General features: G+C 40.9%; 1 protein-coding gene across 2 annotated transcripts in view; it reads right to left on the reverse strand.

Moving 5' to 3' along the window:
• LOC131677543 (cytoplasmic polyadenylation element-binding protein 3) overlaps window positions 1-19,788 on the reverse strand; it is a 1,053,225-nt gene that overhangs the window by 1,021,557 nt on the left and 11,880 nt on the right. Inside the window, exon 2 of one of the 2 annotated variants that reach the window (XM_058957424.1) lies at window positions 8,888-11,032. In XM_058957424.1, coding sequence (XP_058813407.1) covers window positions 8,888-10,414 — 1,527 coding nt within the window. In that variant the 5' untranslated portion in view covers window positions 10,415-11,032. Of the gene's footprint in view, window positions 1-8,887; window positions 11,464-19,788 lie in introns of those variants that run through there. The other variant, XM_058957423.1, reaches the window with a different exon arrangement.

Below are 19,788 nucleotides of genomic sequence, written 5' to 3' on the forward strand. Positions count from 1 at the left end.
CGGTCAGCGTGGCCATCCAAGAACACACGCGAATATGTGAATGGCCACAGGGTTACAAAATCGAATTTATTCACACGAAGTCACATACACGCGAGCACACGCGACAAACACGTCAACATACGAAGGCTTAAGCTCTTCGCGATCATCTACGCACACCTACATTCGCGATCGCGAAAACTTTATAACACTCCGGTAACAATGTGAACGTTTTAGTACTTACGAAGTTACAAACGCGGTCTCAAACGCGAACCCGCAAACGCGCGCGATCATGAATCGGTCACGTCCGAAAATTTTTACCCTCCATTCTAGCCACTTAGGTCGATACATGCAGTTGGACCAATCAAAAAATAAAGCTCATATCCACTAGACCACATGTTCTACGGCCCTCGGGCACGCGATTACGAATCGGTCACGTCCGGATGTCTATCCTTGATCCTGGAAGCCTAGGTCTATGCCATCAGCTGGTCAAATTAAGAAAAAACGCTCATACCTATTAGACAACACGTCTTATGGCGACATGACCGGGAACCCTATTGATATAAGAGATCCCACTCTCTGCTAGAATTCTACAGGCACACCGAAAATTTAATATCAGACTCACGGTTCGCGCGACCATTCAAGAACACACGCAAATATGTTACAAAATTATGTCAGCGTACAAACGTTAGAGCCCCTCGCGATTTTCCAAGCAACCTACGCCCACGAAATCGCAAACATGATTATACCCCGGTGATAAGGTGAACGTCTCAGTACTCATAAACTTACCAACGCGATCTCAAGTGTTAATCTACAAACTCTCGCACTCGCGCCATCATGAATCGGGATCGTCCGGAAGTCTTTCTCCTCGGTACCAACAGTCTAGGTCCATGTCCATTAATAAAAAAATAAAATTGAAAAATTAAGAAAAAAAAATAACTCCCATATCCACTAGACAAAACGGTCCATGGCGACATGACCGGGAACTCTAGCGATATGGGGTAACTCACTCCCTGTCAGAATGTGATCCGTATACTGAAAACTGAATATCAGAATGACGGTCCGCGAATATATGAATGGCCGCAGGGTTTCAAAATCGAATTTATACACGCGAAGTCACATACACGCGAGCACACGCGTCAAACACGTCAACATACGAACGCTTAAGCCCTTCGCGATCATCTACGCATACCTATGCACGCAATCGCGCAAACTTGATAACACTCCGGTAATTATGTGAACATTTTTAGTACTTACGAAGTTACAAACGCGGTCTCAAACGCGAACCCGCAAATGCGCGCGATCATGAATCGGTCACATCCGGAAATCTTTAGCCTTCATTCCAGCAATTTAGGTCCATACATTCAGTTGGACCAATAAAAAAAATAAAGCTCATATTCACTGGACCACACGTTCTACAGCGACATGACTGGGAACTCTAGTGATATGGAAGAACCCACTTTCTTCTGGAATCTGAACCGTACAGGAAAATTAAGTATCAAATTCACGGTCCGCGCGCGATCATTCTAGAACACACGCGAATATGCGAAAGGCACACGGTTATAAAATAGGATTTATACACGCGAAATTACATACACGTTAGCACTCGCGACATACAAACGCACACGCGATCGAACACGTTAACGTACAAATGCTCGAGCTCTTCTTGATACACGCGATCGCGAGTCCCTGCGCCCGCACATACCTGAACCGTACAATAAATATCACATTCGGAATAACGGTCCGCTACAATTGGCCTAAAGCAGTGTTTTAGTGGGCGACATTGCTTGTCTCGTCTGCAAATTGTAGTATGTGATTCTGACGGGGAGCCCTTCCGAGAACCTAGCTCTACAGCTCCAGTAGGACAACTCTCGAAAAAAAAAGAAAAATAAAATCTACCGACACTATATATCAAAAACTAACGGTTAAGGTGAAAGCTGTTTTGTCTTCCTAAATACGGATTTGGGACCATAGTACAATGTGCTCAGAGGACGAAATTCACGGAGGGAACTTGAGCAGAATTAACACATCAGTTGCAAACATTTTAACCAAGTTTTATACAATTCCGTGGTATGTATGACTTTTATAAAAAAAAAAAATAATACGAAAATAAATTTTGAGAAAATCTTCCGAAAGTGACGCGGAAAATTGAAGCCATCATTATTAGGCCTCTCCACATTTTGAAAAAGTTTTGAAATATACATGGGTCAGCCCAGATTTTTGTTCTACGTGTGAATTTAAGAAGTTTCGCCAAAAATGACTTAATTTGGACATGATTTAGAGGTGTCTCCAATCAAAAATCGTGTTTTTGATATGTTTCCATAGTAATATCACTTACACTCTGATTGTATAAGCCGTACATGTCCACATATCATCAAATGTTGTTCCTTAGACATATCTTAATATGTTTTAACAGGTGAACATAGCTCTAATCGCAATAGAAAATTTGTTAACTGAATTTTTATATAGAAAAGAATTTCAAAACCAAGAAAAAATACTACTAATTTTTCTTGTTTTTGATATACTTTCCTATATAAAAATCCAGTTGGCAAATTTTCTATTGCGATTAGAGCTACGTTCACCTGTTAAAACATGTTAATATATGTCTAAGGAACAACATTTGATGATATGTGGGCATGTACGGGCTATACAATCAAAGTGTAAGTGATATTACTATGGAAACATATCAAAAACACGATTTTTGATTGGAGACACCTCTAAATCATGTCCAAATTAAGTCATTTTTGGCGAAACTTCTTAAATTCACACGTAGAACAAAAATCTGGGCTGACCCATGTATATTTCAAAACTTTTTCAAAATGTGGAGAGGTCTAATCATTATGGAGCACCAACAGAACACTGCAGATTTGTCTGTAATATTATTCGTAGTCAGATGTTTGAAGGCGACTGACGAAACAACATTTTTCCAGGAATCTTCGTGACATCAGTTGACGCTAGGTTTTTGATTGCGACGAACGGAGCAGCTTTTCAGAAGACTGTATATACTAAATATAAGCAAATGAGCTATTGTGTAATGACGGTCTGGTGTAGAGCTTCCAGTTCCCAACGGTTTTTCCCTTCCAGTGTTTCGGTAAATAAAAAAAAATCTTTTCTCGACAATACAGCAAACATATTGAAAATTGTAATATTGGCAAGATCGATCGATTAGTACATAAAAAGTATAGATCTCATTGAATTCCGCGAGATTCGCCAACAAAATGGAATTTCTGTAGTTCTACGTATTTTTGTATATTTTTGAGAAAATATAAGAATTTGTTTTTTCAAAAACTGTAGCCGAGATCAATTACAATCGATTGATACATAAAAAGGTATAGGTCGCCCCTTTGAATTCGACGAAATTCGCGAAGTAAATGAAATTTTTGCAGTTCTACGTAGTTCTGTCTATTATTTGAGAAAATATAGAAATTGTTATATCAGAAATTGTAGCCAAAATTAATTACAATCGATTTGATATTTGCCAACTGAATGAAATTTCTGTACTTGTCTTGTACTGTATTTTTGTCCATTTTTGAGGAAATATAAAAATTGATCTTCCAGAAATTGTAGCCAAAATCAATTGCAATCGTTTGGTATACAAAAAAGTGTAGGTCATCGTTTTAAATTTATAGTTATATGACGAATATTTTAAAAATTCTGAACTTTTTCGAATTTACTAAACTTTTTCTATTAAACACGATTATTTTGTAACTAACATACAGTATTGCATTTCTCCACGTTTGTACGAACATTTTGTTATATACAGGGTGTTTGGTTCATGGTTAAGAATCTCTCGGGGGGTGATGGACTACCATATTTGGAGAAAAAAATTGTTCTACACATACCATCAAATCTCAACCGTTACAGAGTTATTGAACTTTTTGTGTAAAAAACTTATTTGTCTTAAAATACCTCTAACTTTAAAAGTAGACTTTGTATTTTAAATGTTTTAGTTCCATTCAAAAAGTGAGAAAATTTCGCATTGAGTGATGCCCTCACATGTTTCAGCTAATGAGTTTAAGTAGCCTTTTCAAAGTAATTTATTGAAAATTAAACAATTTTAAATGATTTTTCGTTCATTTCTTGAAAATCTTAATAGTTAACCTGATCATTTTAATAATTCAGATTGTTAGTCTTGATGAGCTGCTTAATTCGTTCTTTGACATGATACACTTACCTTTTCTTATTTTCATGATTTTGGGTTATTCAACTTGGATATTTTTATCTCATTTTCACTAGTACCAGCTCTAATTGAAAAATTATGGCACTTGTTGTACTTTTTTTTTCTTTTTATTCGAAAGCCAGGAAAATTTTACAGTGAAAAATGTATTAATACCTTTCAGTTAAGTGAATTTAGTATTCTTTTAAAAGTAAATTGGTTTAAAGTTAGTGCTATTAATAGCATTTTCGTTAATTTTCTTAAAATAGTAAATAATAAACATCACCATTATTATCATGGAAATAATGCATCTCAGCAAGTTCTACAAATCTTTCTTTGACTCCATTAAATTATCTCTTTTGCTTTCGACGCAAAATCGTTTTTATCAGATCGTTTCATATGCAAAAATAACGATTTCGAACCCACTGCATTTGTGGCGAGCTCATGCTGTGTTAACTATTAAATAGTAGCAAAATGAAAAGAAATATAGACAAAGTGTCAAAAAAAGTTATAGAGAACATTAAGGGGCCACAAATGAACAATAGTAACGATAAATTTTGTTGATTAATAATTAGAATAATTAAAAAACTCTCCAAAAAACACAAATTTTGAGTTATTTCGTTAGTAAAAAATCATTTAGTACACTTAACTAAAAGATATTTGTACATACACTGATAGTAAATTTTCTCAGCTTTCCAATGAAATCTTGTAAATAACGATATAAAGCATATTTTTTAGATTAGAGTCTTTTAAGCACTTGCCAGTAGGTAACAGGAAAAGTATAGTAATGAAATTACAAAGAAATGAGAAGAGATAGAAATATGACGTCAAAGAACAAATTATGAATCGTCCTAAAATCCAACCTTTGGATAATGGATATTGCTATAATCATGCTTTATTATTTCGAGAAAATTAGCAAAAACCTCATCAAAAACACTAACTTTTAACTACTTTACAGATAAAAGGTAATTAAAACTAATTACTTAAGGATATTAGAACACCATTCAATAGGAAATTTTCTTACCTTTCGAATGGAACTGAAACATTTAAAATTCAAAGTATACTTTTAAAGTTAGAGGTATTTTAAGACAAATAAGTTTTTTACACAAAAAGTTCAATAACTCTGTAACGGTTGAGATTTGATGATATGTGTAGAACAATTTTTTTCTCCAAATATGGCAGTCTATCACCCCCCGAAAGATTCTTAACCATGAACCAAACACCCTGTATAGATTTCTATTTTTATTGTGCAAACTAGTGATATTAGGAAACTGGAGCGACCGACATGGATTTCGAATTCATCGATGGATTTTGGTTAACGGATTTTCAGTAAAAATATTTATTTCGCGTCAAATGGTCAACGTCATGCAGAAATATCCCTTCATCTTTAGGGCAAATAGTAAATTAGTTACAATATTTACTTGACACAAGCAAGGCTCGAATTTTTTTATTGACAAGTAGGTTCAAGGTGTTTCCATAAATGGCAACTTTGCACTACAAAGCATGTCGACAATTGAATTGAAAAATATTTTTTTTTGTCATATTAGGGAAGTTGCGGCCATCAATCAAGAAACACCATCCGAGAGACAATATCGTATTCTGTCCAGATCTAGCCCAGTACACGAAGCGGTCGCTGGAAGAGATGGAGCGTTTCAATACCACAGTCGTCTCGAAAATCGCCAACCCCCCGAACTTGCCCCAGCTGCACCTAATTGAAATTGTTTGGGTGAACCTGAAGCGGAGGATCTATTCGAACAATTTCGTGGTGAAAATCGATCTGATTGATAAGGCGACCAGAGAGTTGAAGAATATGCCAACATATTTCTTTTAGACGATTATAATGATATGATCGCAATAGTCCTACGCGTTAGATGTGAAAATTTTCAACTCCCGTCCAAATTATACAAACCATATCGAAAAATTCCTAATAAATATTCGATGTCGAAAAATTCCTATTATTACTTCGGAGATGAAAAAATCGCGCTGGGTAGTGTAAGCCAAGGTGCTTAGAGTTCTAAGGTTATTCGTCATTGACAGTAACTAGGTGAGGAGTGAGGTAAGCGTGCAGCAGACTGCGAGGAAGAAAAATGACAGCGAACAACTTTGTTTACCCACTGAAATCCAAGCAAACATATGGAGAGAACTAGTAAACAATGTTGTTAGCTGTCGTTTCTAAAACCAACATGGCTGATCGGCGTTTTTGAGGATCGTATCACCTGAGAATAAAAACTCCTTGGTGTAAGCTGTGTGAGAGTGTCTGTCACAGCTGCCCATGCACCCGGTCGTATTCCGATGATTATCGCGAGTGATTAACTGGTGCTTGTCCGGAAAAGGCGGATGTGAGTTCGCTTCGATTTCGTTCTTATCAAGAGGAACTTGCAGGTTTCGGCGCAGCAGTAATTCCAAGATCGGCGGATTTATGATTTGCGTTTCCTGAAGGGGTGGACCGACTTTCAAGAGAATAAATGCCAAACGAATCTTGCAATGCTCATAGTTTTCATGAATGTCCATCGCAGCTGGTGAAATCCGGTGAGGTCTTTTCTTTCTTTTTTTTCCGTAAACATATTCTAATTATAGAGTTCTATGCAACAAAGAGAATAGTGAAAGAGACGAAGAGTGAAAATCAGTCAAAACGGCAACACTCCCTTTATGATGATTTCAACACTAGAATTTTGGCAACCGCTTCTACAGGCAGCACTTTAAATGACTCCTATTATATTTTGAAAACAAACCGTATGTCGATCGATGGATTTGTTTATCAAACGATGTGCATTTCGAAACAAAGAGATGAAATAATTCTAAAGCTTATTTTTACTCATACATATACTCTAGAATGCACCTTACAATCACGATTGAGCTAAATTCTGACGAAAATTCAAATTTCTTTTTTGATAGAAGTACAATACTTATCTCCTCCAACTCAGGCATGAGTAATGTTTATTTACATTGCACGATTGGTCTGCTCAATAAGGTATTTTTGGCTTCACACTATTCGTCTCTTTCCCTATTCTCTTTGCTATGCAAATGATTTCACTCACACTACTTGGGGGTTTGTTTTCCTCCAGCTGTCATATGTAAAACTGTCAGTCAATTTAAACGTTTGAAATCGATTGACTAAAGTATTTATAATGATGTTTAAATGCTCTGTGTCACTGTGAAACTTATTCCGGAGACTACAATACCAGTTGAGTTGGATCCACCATGCAAATAATCCGAAGCTTTTTTTCGCTTTGTTTTCCTCCACCTGTCAGAAATAGTGACAGGTGGTGGAAAACAAATCGTTGAACACACTAATACAGTTACAGATTGTCAAGTACTCTATACGTGCTCACAGTTTGGGCAGCGGATACGAAATTTTGGACACATCATTTTAAAAATGTTATACAATAGGGTTGGTCAATAACTTGTATGCTGTCGCAGATTCAAATGATTGGGATACGGCTCCCACGTCCGGAAAGTCGCCCTACTCGCTCGACGCTTACATATTGTCCACTCAAAGGTAGATGACGGTAGTTACCTTATACCTATGGTAAAATGATACATCTTGAAAGCAATTAATTTAAATTTCATGATACACTAAATACGAGTCAATTCCATGCGCATTAATTCGTGGTAAGGAATCGAAAGTTTAATAATAATACTGGTAAAAATCTGATAGTCGTATTATAGTTGACCGGGCTTGTCGATGGGAAAGTTACCTTTAAGTGTACCGCTAGGTCTCTGTCATTCTGAAATGGGTCAGTGAAAAATCGACAGAACTAACACCTCCCATATCCCGAAATCAAGTTGTTTGCATAGAGAAGGCAGACAATATGCGGAGAATTTTTTTTTCATAATACCGCTGCCGGTATTTGGAAGGTTAACGCACACACATATTTCGACGACTGTGGTAAAAGTTTTGGCCAACTGCTGTAAAGCCGCCCGTTAGGGAGTAGAATCATTTTTGTCTAGTTAATACAGGAATCTATGAAAATTCGCTTTCTTTGGATATCATTTATTTTATATTGTATTAAAGTCATCTATCCAAAAAAATGTCTTTTTTAATGCAAGCGTTAATCGAGAAAATTTGAAGGACCACCCACAATCGATCAAGAGTTTTATAAAGGAATGAACCTCCGGATAACGTCGATTTTATTACCAAAAATAGAGTTAAAAAAGTTAGTGATTATTCTGACGTTGATTACATTAAGGCATTAAATTAGAGCGCGAAGGGTTAAAAATATGTTCTTATTGTCTGATATGCACTACCTTTGCAAGGTTTTTATGACTTTCCTACGCCGTCTACTCGCTCTAGACGGAAAATACCTTCCAAAAGTCAAACTACAACTTCAAATACCGATAATTAGGCTTCATATAAATGCTTATTAATATGGAAAACTGTTTACGCTGAATCTCATACCGAAGAAATATATTGAAAACACCGTACAACCAATGCGGTGCACCCAAAATCGTTCATCCATTAAAGAGTCCCACGCCACACGCGTTGCTCTCGACTTTTGGCAGCCGTCCGCGACGCCACCAATCGAAGCGAAAGTCGGAATCTACCACGAGCACGTGATGCACAGATCGCTCCCATTAGCTCTGTATTACCTATATGTGCTGACAACGGCAGACACTTCCCTGATGCGCTTCAGGGTCAGCTAAATTTAGTCAACAACAGAAATGGTACTTCTTCGTTTCTGTTGCTGTTGTTTCGCATTTGAGATAAAGATCAATGTTCGTGCGAATATATAATATTCAATTAAAATTACTCACCTGATAGGATGACAGGAATGGATCTCGGGAGTCGTCTAACGGGACAACGTCCAGCGGACCAGCACCGAAACCGCCACCACCACCACCACTAACACCGGAGTTGGGCATCCCGGATTTACCCGGATACGAAGTACTGCGGCGGTACTTTGACGGTGAGTTGATAAGGTTAGATGCCATGTTCAACGATTGCTGGAGATGGGGCTGTTGTTGCTGCTGTTGTTGTTGCTGTTGTTGTTGTTGTTGCTGTTGCTGTTGCTGCTGCTGCTGGTGTAGGTGGTTGGCGTACGGTGAAAGCGATTGAGATTGGGAATTTAGGTTGTTGTGATGTTTACGGGAATGGATGCCACCGGAAAGACCGTTACCGAGATTCATGTTCGGTACGGAACGGCCCCGGTTCCAGGAGTTCATTGGATTCTGCTGTTGGGGATGCTGCTGCGGTTGCTGCTGGGACCACGGACCAGCCGGGCCAGGATTGGACCATGTTGGGTAGGAGTTTTTGAACTGGTTTTGCTGCTGTTGATTCTGAGCAGCGGGATGTTGAATCATATGGTTCGGACCAGCAGAATGAACAACTGCACTGTTATTGGGAGACAGACCGTGATGTGGGAATCCTCCGTGGGAAGCGGTGATGGCACGGCGTTGTTGCTGTTGAGCTGCAGCGGCAGCCGCTGCAGCAGCTACTGCAGCTCCATTGTACAGGTGATTGTTTGAGTAGTTTTGGAATCCGCCTAAACCATTGATCGACAGGTGAGAGCTAGTCGCCTCATCCAAACTGGTGGACCAGGGACTGTGATCCGACGGTGTTCCAAAGTTCAGCCCGTTCGGAGGAAGAACCATGTGCGATGAGGATCCTCCGTTCATCATACTGGCAGTTACACCCAGGCAGCTGAGATCGGATGCCTTGAGACTAAGTTCATCGGCGGCGCTGGGAAGATGTAGATCGGAGTTCTCAATCAGGAGATTATTGTTGGCTGAGTTCGAGCTGTTGTTGTTATTGTGACTGTTCAGTGAAGCGATAGGAGACGCGACGGAACCTCCTCCATTCAGCAGTGACGAGGTTGATGTGTCGTCATCGGACTGCTGTGTGTTCAGCTGGAGAGACAAGGTGTTCACACTGGTAGGAGTCAAAGCACACTCCGAAGAAATTGCGGTCGTGATGGTTGGAATGCTTACTCCCGAATTGCAGGAATTGCTCATCATGTGCCCCGATTCATCTATACCACTTGCTCCGGCACTGCTCGTAGCTGGCATGTTTGATTTTTTGCTGCTGTTATTGTTGTCCACGATGGAGTCCACTATCAACGAAGCCGAGCTGAGACTGGTAACCGTTGATGATTCCGCTGCTGCAGAAGGACTGTGACCACTACCACCACCACCCCCACCAACACTACTGCCGCCGACACCAGCTCCGTTCGTCAGGTGTTTAATGTTCAGCAGGTTGTTGATGCTCAACGTGTCTAGCAGCGACTGGCTGGACACGCACGAATCATTCGCCAGTACTGAACTACCGTACATAAAATCACCCATTTAGAGGTTCGAAAACACACCGAAATGCACCGCCGATTTATGTTCAAGAATGACTATTTTAAAACGGTTACTTTTAACGACTTATGGCTAGCTTTCGAAAGATTTCTGAATAACGATGTGATAATTTCAAAATTCTTTTTTTTTCTTTATACAAACGATTTATGTTACAAACTTTTTTTTCTCCTCTTCCTAAGAACTCGATTGAAGGTAGAAAAATAAACACTTTCACTAGTTTAAAACACTTGCACTACACATCAACATTAACTATTTTTGGTTTGCCGCAAACGTGTTCGGCTTAGAAAACTAATCTCTATATCTCAAGATGCGTTACAAATCTCACTTTTTTATTTGGTTGACATATATTTATAAAAAAGTTACAAAAAACGACGTTGAAACAAACTTTTGGACTAGCAAAACTTAAAGCCTTTCAATTAGCTAACACTCTGGAATATAAATATTTTTATGCCTCTGTGACTATTCGCAACACACGCACGTAGCACTGACTGCAGTTCAGCGAATTGGTTCTGAAACTTGTCGCGTTTCGCTTAAGTTATTCCACTCCAGTTCGATCCGAAATAGCACCCGCGTTTCAACTGCTGAAATTTTCTGGCTGTGAACCTGAATAATTTGTACAACACACTAGTGATTAGAGCTTTAGAAGCACACGAGCTGAGTCTGCAGTTCGTTGCTGCTGCTGCTGCTGCTTTCTTTTCCGGTTACTCCTTCCTGCTTGCTTCGTAGCGAACCAACCAAGCTAAAATTAGGATATCTCTTTTACGATTGCTTTTCCGTAGACTTGTTTTGAAGGTTCAGAAAGCTGACGACGACTGTTTCCCACTTGTAGGTGACTTTTTCTTTTTCTTTCTTGAATAGATTGTTAGGGGAATACCCGAGAGCGCGTTTTGGGGCCAGCCACACACAAACACGGGTTCTTTGCCTCTGATGTTACGACGACCGCACCGAGTGAAGTTTTGCTACGTTCTGGCGGCAGCTGCCTGTGTTTCCGAGCTCAAAAACCTATGCTACCACCTCCTCCCGCATTCGGATGGACTGTTCGGTATCACCCGCCAGTCAGCTGCACTAGTAAAATGCCAGGATCTGCTCGCGAGCTTTCACACTTCGCGCAATAGAGAGTGAGTTCCCATTTCCCGACGAACGACGGAATTCGATTAGCTAAAAAACTGTGACGTCACAACGCGAGCTTCACGCAGTTTTTACCCTAGTGCCACCGTAGCCCAGTTGTGTCACGACACAGCATCGCCGCCGAAAAAGCGCGCACACACACACACACGGCAAGAATAGGACACGATTCGTGAACCTTCGCCGCAGATGCCGAAGCAGAACCTAAAGGGGGAATGCATTTCGGGCGGGCATGCGCGGCAAAACCTCCATTCTCTTCGGTGCTCGAAACATCGTCAACAGGGGGAGGGCCACTCACGCTCTTTACCACGCACGACGAGAACCGGGACCGACTCCCGAGACGCCACTTGATAATGTATACATTGTTCCTGCCAGGAATAATCAATCCTGTGAAAACGGGTTGGTGAAGATGAATTTGCAGCCCAGTTTCGAACTGATCCAGCCACCTACTCACACACACACACACACACACTCGCACAGTCATAATCTGGAACTAGTACCCTGCTCGTTCTGTGCACCACTACAAACCACCCTCAGCTCATCCCTTCTTCGGTTATTTCAATTTGTTATTCCACCGGCCCACGTTCCACGGCCTTTTCAAGTGTTCGGGCGGTTTGCTGTTATCATAAGGGAGCAACCGCCCGAAAGACTTCACGTCTGCCGAAAAACCTACTGACACAGAAAATTAGTCTCGCCTTCCTGCATCCCTTTCCCTATCGCTCTCTTTCACGCAACCATTCATTCGCTGATTTACTTCCGGCTTCCTTCGACAGCAACGACAGAAATAAAAATCGAACACAAGTATGTGTGTGTGTATGTGAGTGTAGGTGCGTCCATGTCCGCTACGAGCAAGCTAGCTCTAGCTGCAAAAGGTGGCTAGGTAATAGCAAGACCGGCTTTTCAGAAATGTCAGCAAGGGGGAGGAGTACCATCAACTAGCAACCACTCTGCGAGCGATACGATGGTGGCGAGAAGGTGGTAGAGAAAGCGGCTACCCTTGAAAAATGCGACGGGTCTGTCTCGGTCCACCCACTAACCGACCCGGTCGATTCGTCGTTCGTCCCCCACTCCGCACTCTAACCCCATTGGCAAATGAGCGGAACTGGAGGATCCCCAAAGCGGATGTGATATTTTTGAGGTTATACGATGATTTCGGGAGAAGGATATTATCGATGGACCACTCGCAGGTGGTATCATGTCTAATTTATTGCTTATACTATTTATAGAGTACGTTTGTGGTATACGTACGGTTTTAGGAAATCGAATCTTTGGTTTCGATCGAAATATGAAAACGAATTGGAATGTTTGAGTATAATGAGCTAACGGAGATCTTTGCTTTTGGTCTTCTATCTCTTCTTCAAACATACGAACTGAATCGTCCAATTTACTTATATTACAGAATTTCTAAATATATAGTCAAATTAATGCAGGGAAAAGTTTCTCTGCGAAACAAAGAATATCACTAGATCAATTTGGATGAATCAGAAATCAAATTCGATGAAGATAATCAATTTCATCCCCGGAATTTCCGCGGTCCCGCACATAGGACAAATTTAAAAGCATAAAAGTTTCTATCACTGGCGGTGTCAAAAAAAATTACGACAAAGGTGCATTGTTATTCTTTTTGTCTTGAAAAACAGAAGTGTAGGTGATGTCAGGTGCACAAAAAGAGTGAAGTAGAATAGACTATGGGCTGTTATTTCGAATTCAGCATTTCTACGTGCCACTGACAGATTCCGATTAGAGGCACATAACAAAAACATTTCAAAACTACATCTCGCGGTGTTATTTGTTAGAATTTGTTGACATTTTAACTACTAACGAGACCAGATTTAAAACCCAGCTTGCTATGAAAATTGCATTCTGATCGTGACCGCAATGACCAATCTGTAACTTCGGTACCAAAATTCAGCACTGAATGAAATTCAATAGCATTCAATTTGACTGCGAAATGGCCCCTCCTTTCAGCGATTGTATCCTTCGATGGCTAACTCATCGAACGAGGTCACGGATTTGATCACTGTTCTACAGTGGAAGTATCATCCCAAAAATAGATTCTTTCAAATTTTTAATAAATAGCTTGAGATGCGATGCATTCGCTTTATGTGAAACTTGGTTACCTTCCGATATAAACCTTAACTTCCACGATTTTAATACTATTCGCTTCTCCTTCTACAGAATTAACCTTCCCTCAATACCAGGCATTGAAATTGTCGCTTGTCATGTAACAATCAAAGGCAAAGATCTTTGCATAGCTTCCATATATATTCCCCCTAACACCGCGATTGCCCAATCCGCCGCCGGCTACATGACATCATAGAATCCCTGCCTGCACCGCGACTTGTTTTAGGAGATTTTAACTCCCACAGTACGGAATGGGGTTCCTTTACGATGATAACCGTTCTTCTTTAATTTACAATATCTGCGACAACTTCAATATGACAATTCTAAACAAGGGTGAAATGACACGGATCCCTTCGCCACCAGCACGCCCAAGTGCATTAGATTTATCCCTTTGCTCGACCTCGCTACAGTTAGATTGCGCGTGGAAGGTAATCCCCACGGTAGCGACCATCTGCCGATTGTAGTCTCGATCACCAACAGCTCAAGACCATTGGAATCAATCAATATTTGGTATGACCTCACACGAAATATCGATTGGAAGAGCTATGTGGCCGCGATATCCGACAACATCGAATCAACCCAAGAACTTCCTCCGGAGGAAGAGTACAGCTTTTTGGCTGGCTTGATTCTCGATAGTGCGAATCAAGCTCAGACTCAGCCAGTACCCGGCGCGAAAATACAAAAACGTTCTCCCAATCCCTGGTGGGATAAAGAGTGCTCAGACGTGTACGCGGAGAAGGCCGCCGCGTTTAAGACCTTCCGGAACGACGGGTTACCCGCTAGTTTTCGACAGTACGCGACGTTAGACAAGCGAATGAAGAGTTTGATGAAAGCCATGAAACGCGGTTATTGGCGCCGGTTCGTCGACGGATTAACGAGAGAAACATCGATGAACACTCTTTGGGCAAAAAGCCCGACGTATGCGAAACCGAAACAGTACTAATGAGAGCGTGGAATATTCAAACCGTTGGATATTCGATTTCGCCAAGAAGGTTTGTCCGGATTCCGCCCCGGCACAGAAGATCTACCGCGCCGCGTCCCGTCACGATAACGCGAACGAAACACCTTTTTCGATGGTGGAGTTCTCACTTGCTCTCTTGTCGTGTAACAATAAAGCTCCAGGGCCAGACAGAATCAAATTCAACATGTTGAAGAATATGCCAGACTCTGCCAAGAGACGCTTATTGAACTTATTTAATAAGTTTCTTGAGGCTAACATTGTCCCACTCGATTGGAGACAAGTGAAAGTCATCGCCATCCAAAAACCAGGAAAACCAGCCTCCGACCACAATTCGTATCAACCGATCGCAATGCTATCCTGTATTCGGAAGTTGTTCGAGAAAATGATCCTATCTCGCCTCGACAATTGGGTCGAAGCAAATGGCTTACTGTCAGATACACAGTTTGGCTTTCGCAAAGGCAAAGGCACGAACGATTGTCTTACGTTGCTCTCAACCGAAATTCAAATGGCCATCAGTGTTCCTAGATATAAAGGGGGCTTTTGATTCAGTTTCGATCAACATTCTTTCAGAGAAGCTGCACCAGCATGGTCTTTCAGCGACTTTAAACAACTTTTTACTAAACTTGTTGTCGGAAAAGCACATGCATTTTTCGCATGATGACTTATCGACATCACGATTTAGCTACATGGGCATTCCCCAGGGCTCATGTCTAAGCCCCCTTTTATACAATTTCTACGTCAACGACATTGATGAATGTCTTGACAATTCCTGCACGTTAAGACAACTTGCAGACGATGGCGTGGTGTCTGTTACGGGACCCAAAGCTGTCGATCTACAAGGACCATTACAGAATACCTTGGACAATTTGTCTGCATGGGCTATTAAGCTGGGTATCGAATTCTCCACGGAGAAAACTGAGCTGGTTGTATTTTCTAGGAAGCGTGAACCAGCACAACTACAGCTTCTATTAATGGGTCAAACTATCGCTCAGGTCTTCACTGTAAAATATCAAGGGGTCTGGTTCGACTCGAAAGGTACTTGGGGATGCCATATTCGGTATCTGAAACAGAAATGCCAGCAAAGGATCAACTTTCTTCATACAATAACCGGAACATGGTGGGGTGCCCACCCAGGAGACCTAATTAGGTTGTATCAAACAACGATACTGTCGGTAATGGAATACGGATGCTTCTGCGTTCGCTCCGCCGCGAACATACATTTCATCAAACTCGAAAGAATTCAGTATCGTTGTTTGCGTATCGCCTTAGGGTGCATGCAATCGACCCATACGATGAGTCTCGAAGTGCTGTCGGGCGTTCTCCCGTTGAAAAATCGATTTTGCGAACTCTCATATCGATTGCTCATTCGATGCGATATCTTGAACCCGTTGGTGATTGAAAATTTCGAAAGGCTTGTTGAGCTCAATTCTCAGACCCGTTCCATGTCCCTGTACTTTGACTACATGGCGCAGAATATTAACCCTTCTTCTTACAATCCCAACCGTGTGCATTTCATAAATACTTCTGAATCTACTGTTTTCTTCGACAGTCCCTTAAAGACGAGATTAGTGGAATTCCGGACCACATACGCCCACAAGTGGTTCCAAACATTTTTTTATAATAAATTCCGAGAAGTCGACTGTTCTAATATGTTTTATACTGACGGATCAAACCTCGAAGGGTCCACTGGCTTCGGTATTTTCAATCAAAAGTTCACCGCCTCCTACAAACTCAGTGGCCCCGCTTCAGTTTACGCCGCAGAACTAGCTGCTATTCAGTATACCCTTGGAGTCATTGACACATTACCCGCAGACCATTACTTCATCGTCTCGGATAGTCTGAGTTCTATCGACGCTATTCGCTCGATGAAACATGGAAAGCACTCCTCGTATTTGTTGGGGAAAATACGGGAGCTACTGAGTGCTTTATCTGACAAATCTTTCCAGATTACCTTGGTATGGGTGCCTTCTCATTGTTCCATTCCAGGCAATGAGAAGGCGTACTTCTTAGCTACGGCGAGTGCCCTAGAAGGTGACTTTTTGAAAGACCAATTTGCTTCCCCGAATTTTTCAGTATTACTCATCAGAGAACTCTCGAAAGTTGGCAAACCTCGTGGAGCAATGGCGAGCTAGGAAGGTGGCTACATTCGATAGTCCCTAAGGTATCGACGAAACCTTGATTCAAGGGGATGGATGTGGGTCGTGACTTCATTCGTGTAATGTCCCGACTCATGGCAAAGCATTACACGCTGGATGCACATCTCCGGCGTATTGGGCTCGTGGATAGTGGTATCTGCGCTTGTGGCGACGGCTATCACGATATTGAGCACATTATCTGGGCGTGCACCGAGTACAGTTCCGCCAGATCTCGGCCTATGGACACCTTCCGGGCCCGAGGAAGACCACCCAACGTCCCGGTTCGAGATGTGCTGGCAAGTCGCGATGTCCTCTATATGTCCCTAATATATACCTTCATAAAAACCATCAATATAAAAATTTAACTGCCCCATCTTATTTCCTATCATTCTCAGAAACGCTCTCTTCCACCTGTACCATACACCCACGAAGGTTTGATGGGACTCCAAGGCGACACAAAAAATCCCTGTCGAATGAGCCAACAAACACGGGACCTACAGTACGAACATCACACGCGCAACTCGAACTCTTTCCGATCTGCATCTGAGCCGTCTGGAGGAACCCCTGCAGACTCGAGGAAGAACACCCGGCCTCCCTGTACATAATTCTTCTTGATGAAGGCCATCCGAGTCTACATCCTATGCCGTTGATCTCCCGATGCCTGAAACTGAAAGTTAATAACTTTCTTCCCAGCCATCTTTGTCCACCCTCCCTCCCCTGACTCTTATACCCAGAAGTATCACCCCTTACCCCCCCACCCCATTCTGTCTCTTCTAGTTGTAACTATTATATTATATAATCTCATTGAAAATGCCCAACTCTACTACCATAAAAAATAACTCTAATTAATCTCCCCTAATCTTTACAAAATTAAATCACGCTCTCTAGTTATTCCTAGTTTTAAGATAGTTATAAAAATTGTCCCCCTTAGTTAAAACTTATTTGCTTCAATAATCTTCGTACTAAAAATGTCAAACCATATTGCCATAAAAACTAAATGACCCCCCTAATCTTACGAAAATTATATTACCCCCTTGTGTATATGTATAGCTATAAATTCTTCTTAGTTTAATTTTAAAAAAATCAATATGTAATCCCCTAGTTTTAGGTAATTTGAAATGTAAAACAAACCAAGATTGGCACCTTTAAGCTAACGCAAACCTGCCTTATATAATAAACAAATTGATTAAAAAAATAGCAGTCAATGGAAGAATTCGGTCTCCGAAAACGTCCAAAACTCGTCATAATTTAGTTGGTGGTACTAGTACAGACTAACAGACATAACACTATGTGGAAATTCCTTCAAAAAATATCGATCCGTGAATTTTACTAGAACACTAGCTCCACCTTTTATTCACGGTCCCAACCACTCATTTGCAAAAGGGTTATCCCTCAGGCTCAAGAAGAATTTTTTCGCTAGTGGTCTATCCCCCGGATACTTGCGCATATATCAGTGGCGCCATAATCTCAAATGCGACCACAGTCCCAACTAAAAATATATTTATAATGACCGTTAAAGCGGGCGACGAATTGTTTTCGAGTGTTAGTCTGTGATACTACCCTAGTAACAATTGAAGTTTCACGATAGTTTTATAGCCATTCATAAAACTTAGATTGCACCTGTAGCAGCTTTTTGAAGGGCATAACGCATGTGTTTTTGCATTATTCGACCATAGGACCTACATACGGTTATTTTCGTTTTTCAAAGAAACGGTGGATTTTATGCATTGCATTTCTTCACCAAATTATCCGTGTGATTAAATTACATCGAAAAATCGCCAAAAATAAGTCACTAGTTGGTTTGGTTAGTGTTTAGATAACTGTTTGTCATGAATTTTTATTGAATGTGAACTTCTAATGTGATAACAACAACGACGCCCGTGAGTGCCCGCGATCACACTATACTCATTCGAAAGCCTTTAAATTTCTCTTTAAAATGAGTCTATGCTAGCTTAGCGAAAACTTGCGATAAGCAGCAAAATTTAAAAAAAAACTGTGAATGGAGACGCATGGTTATTACTGATATTGAATTTGAATAATCAATTTATGGCTAGAATAATGACACGAATACCCCAAGTAACCATAAGCATTAAGCCATTGCACTATATTGGCTATACATTTGCACTAATGTTGCATTGAAACTCCATTACAGCATTAACAACGCAATAAAGCTCTTTATTAGCATCAATAATGCATAACTGCACATCCGACATATAGCATTATAGCTTACTCTATATGCGTATATAAAGCTGATATAACGCGTACATGCTTCAAGGATCTTTAAAGCATGTAAGCTTTACAAGTGCATTTAATGCCATTATAGAGCATATAAAAAGCTGATACGACGCTATTGTAATGCTGTGGGTTTATTTGTTATGCAACTCTTCTTGAAGATTATATTCGGCATATTTCATTTCAATCGAACATATGCAATATAGTCCAGGAAGCAAACGCAGCGCACTTACCGTGAAGGACGAGGCAAGGTCAGGGATGCCAACGGTACCGATAAACTACATTTTTTTCGGTAAATTTACATTTGCACAAACCGTACAGCCCGCTACAGCGACGCATCACTACAGCTCTTGCCAGAACGGTAACCGAACCGAGTACATTTTCCCGTACAGCAGTAAAATACATTTTTGTTTTGCTGCTGTACTCCGACTGCTCCGTGAGAGTGTGGCGTAGTAAAGTTTGTTCTCTCGCTTTGTACATTTTTCTCTGCATAGTCAAAGGGAGAGGCCCGCACACGAAAGTGTTGATGCCGGCCGTGGCGTAAATGAGCCGCATTCATTATCGTCATTTTTGAATAAAAATATTAAAAAGATTGAAAATATTAAAAAATGTAAAATAAGGAAAGAGAAGCTGTACCGCTCGCGTCTGGTGGCTGTACTGGGGACAGTAGTTTCTTGTCATGTTACTGCTTTGCACACAGGCAGCCGTACAGCGCTGGGCGTCCTGCACTAGCGAACGACAGCAGCATAAAGAGAGAAATGAGAATGTAGGCAGAAAAATTA

Source organism: Topomyia yanbarensis, chromosome 1 (genome assembly GCF_030247195.1).
Source record: "Topomyia yanbarensis strain Yona2022 chromosome 1, ASM3024719v1, whole genome shotgun sequence".
In the NCBI taxonomy this organism is placed as follows: domain Eukaryota; kingdom Metazoa; phylum Arthropoda; class Insecta; order Diptera; family Culicidae; genus Topomyia; species Topomyia yanbarensis.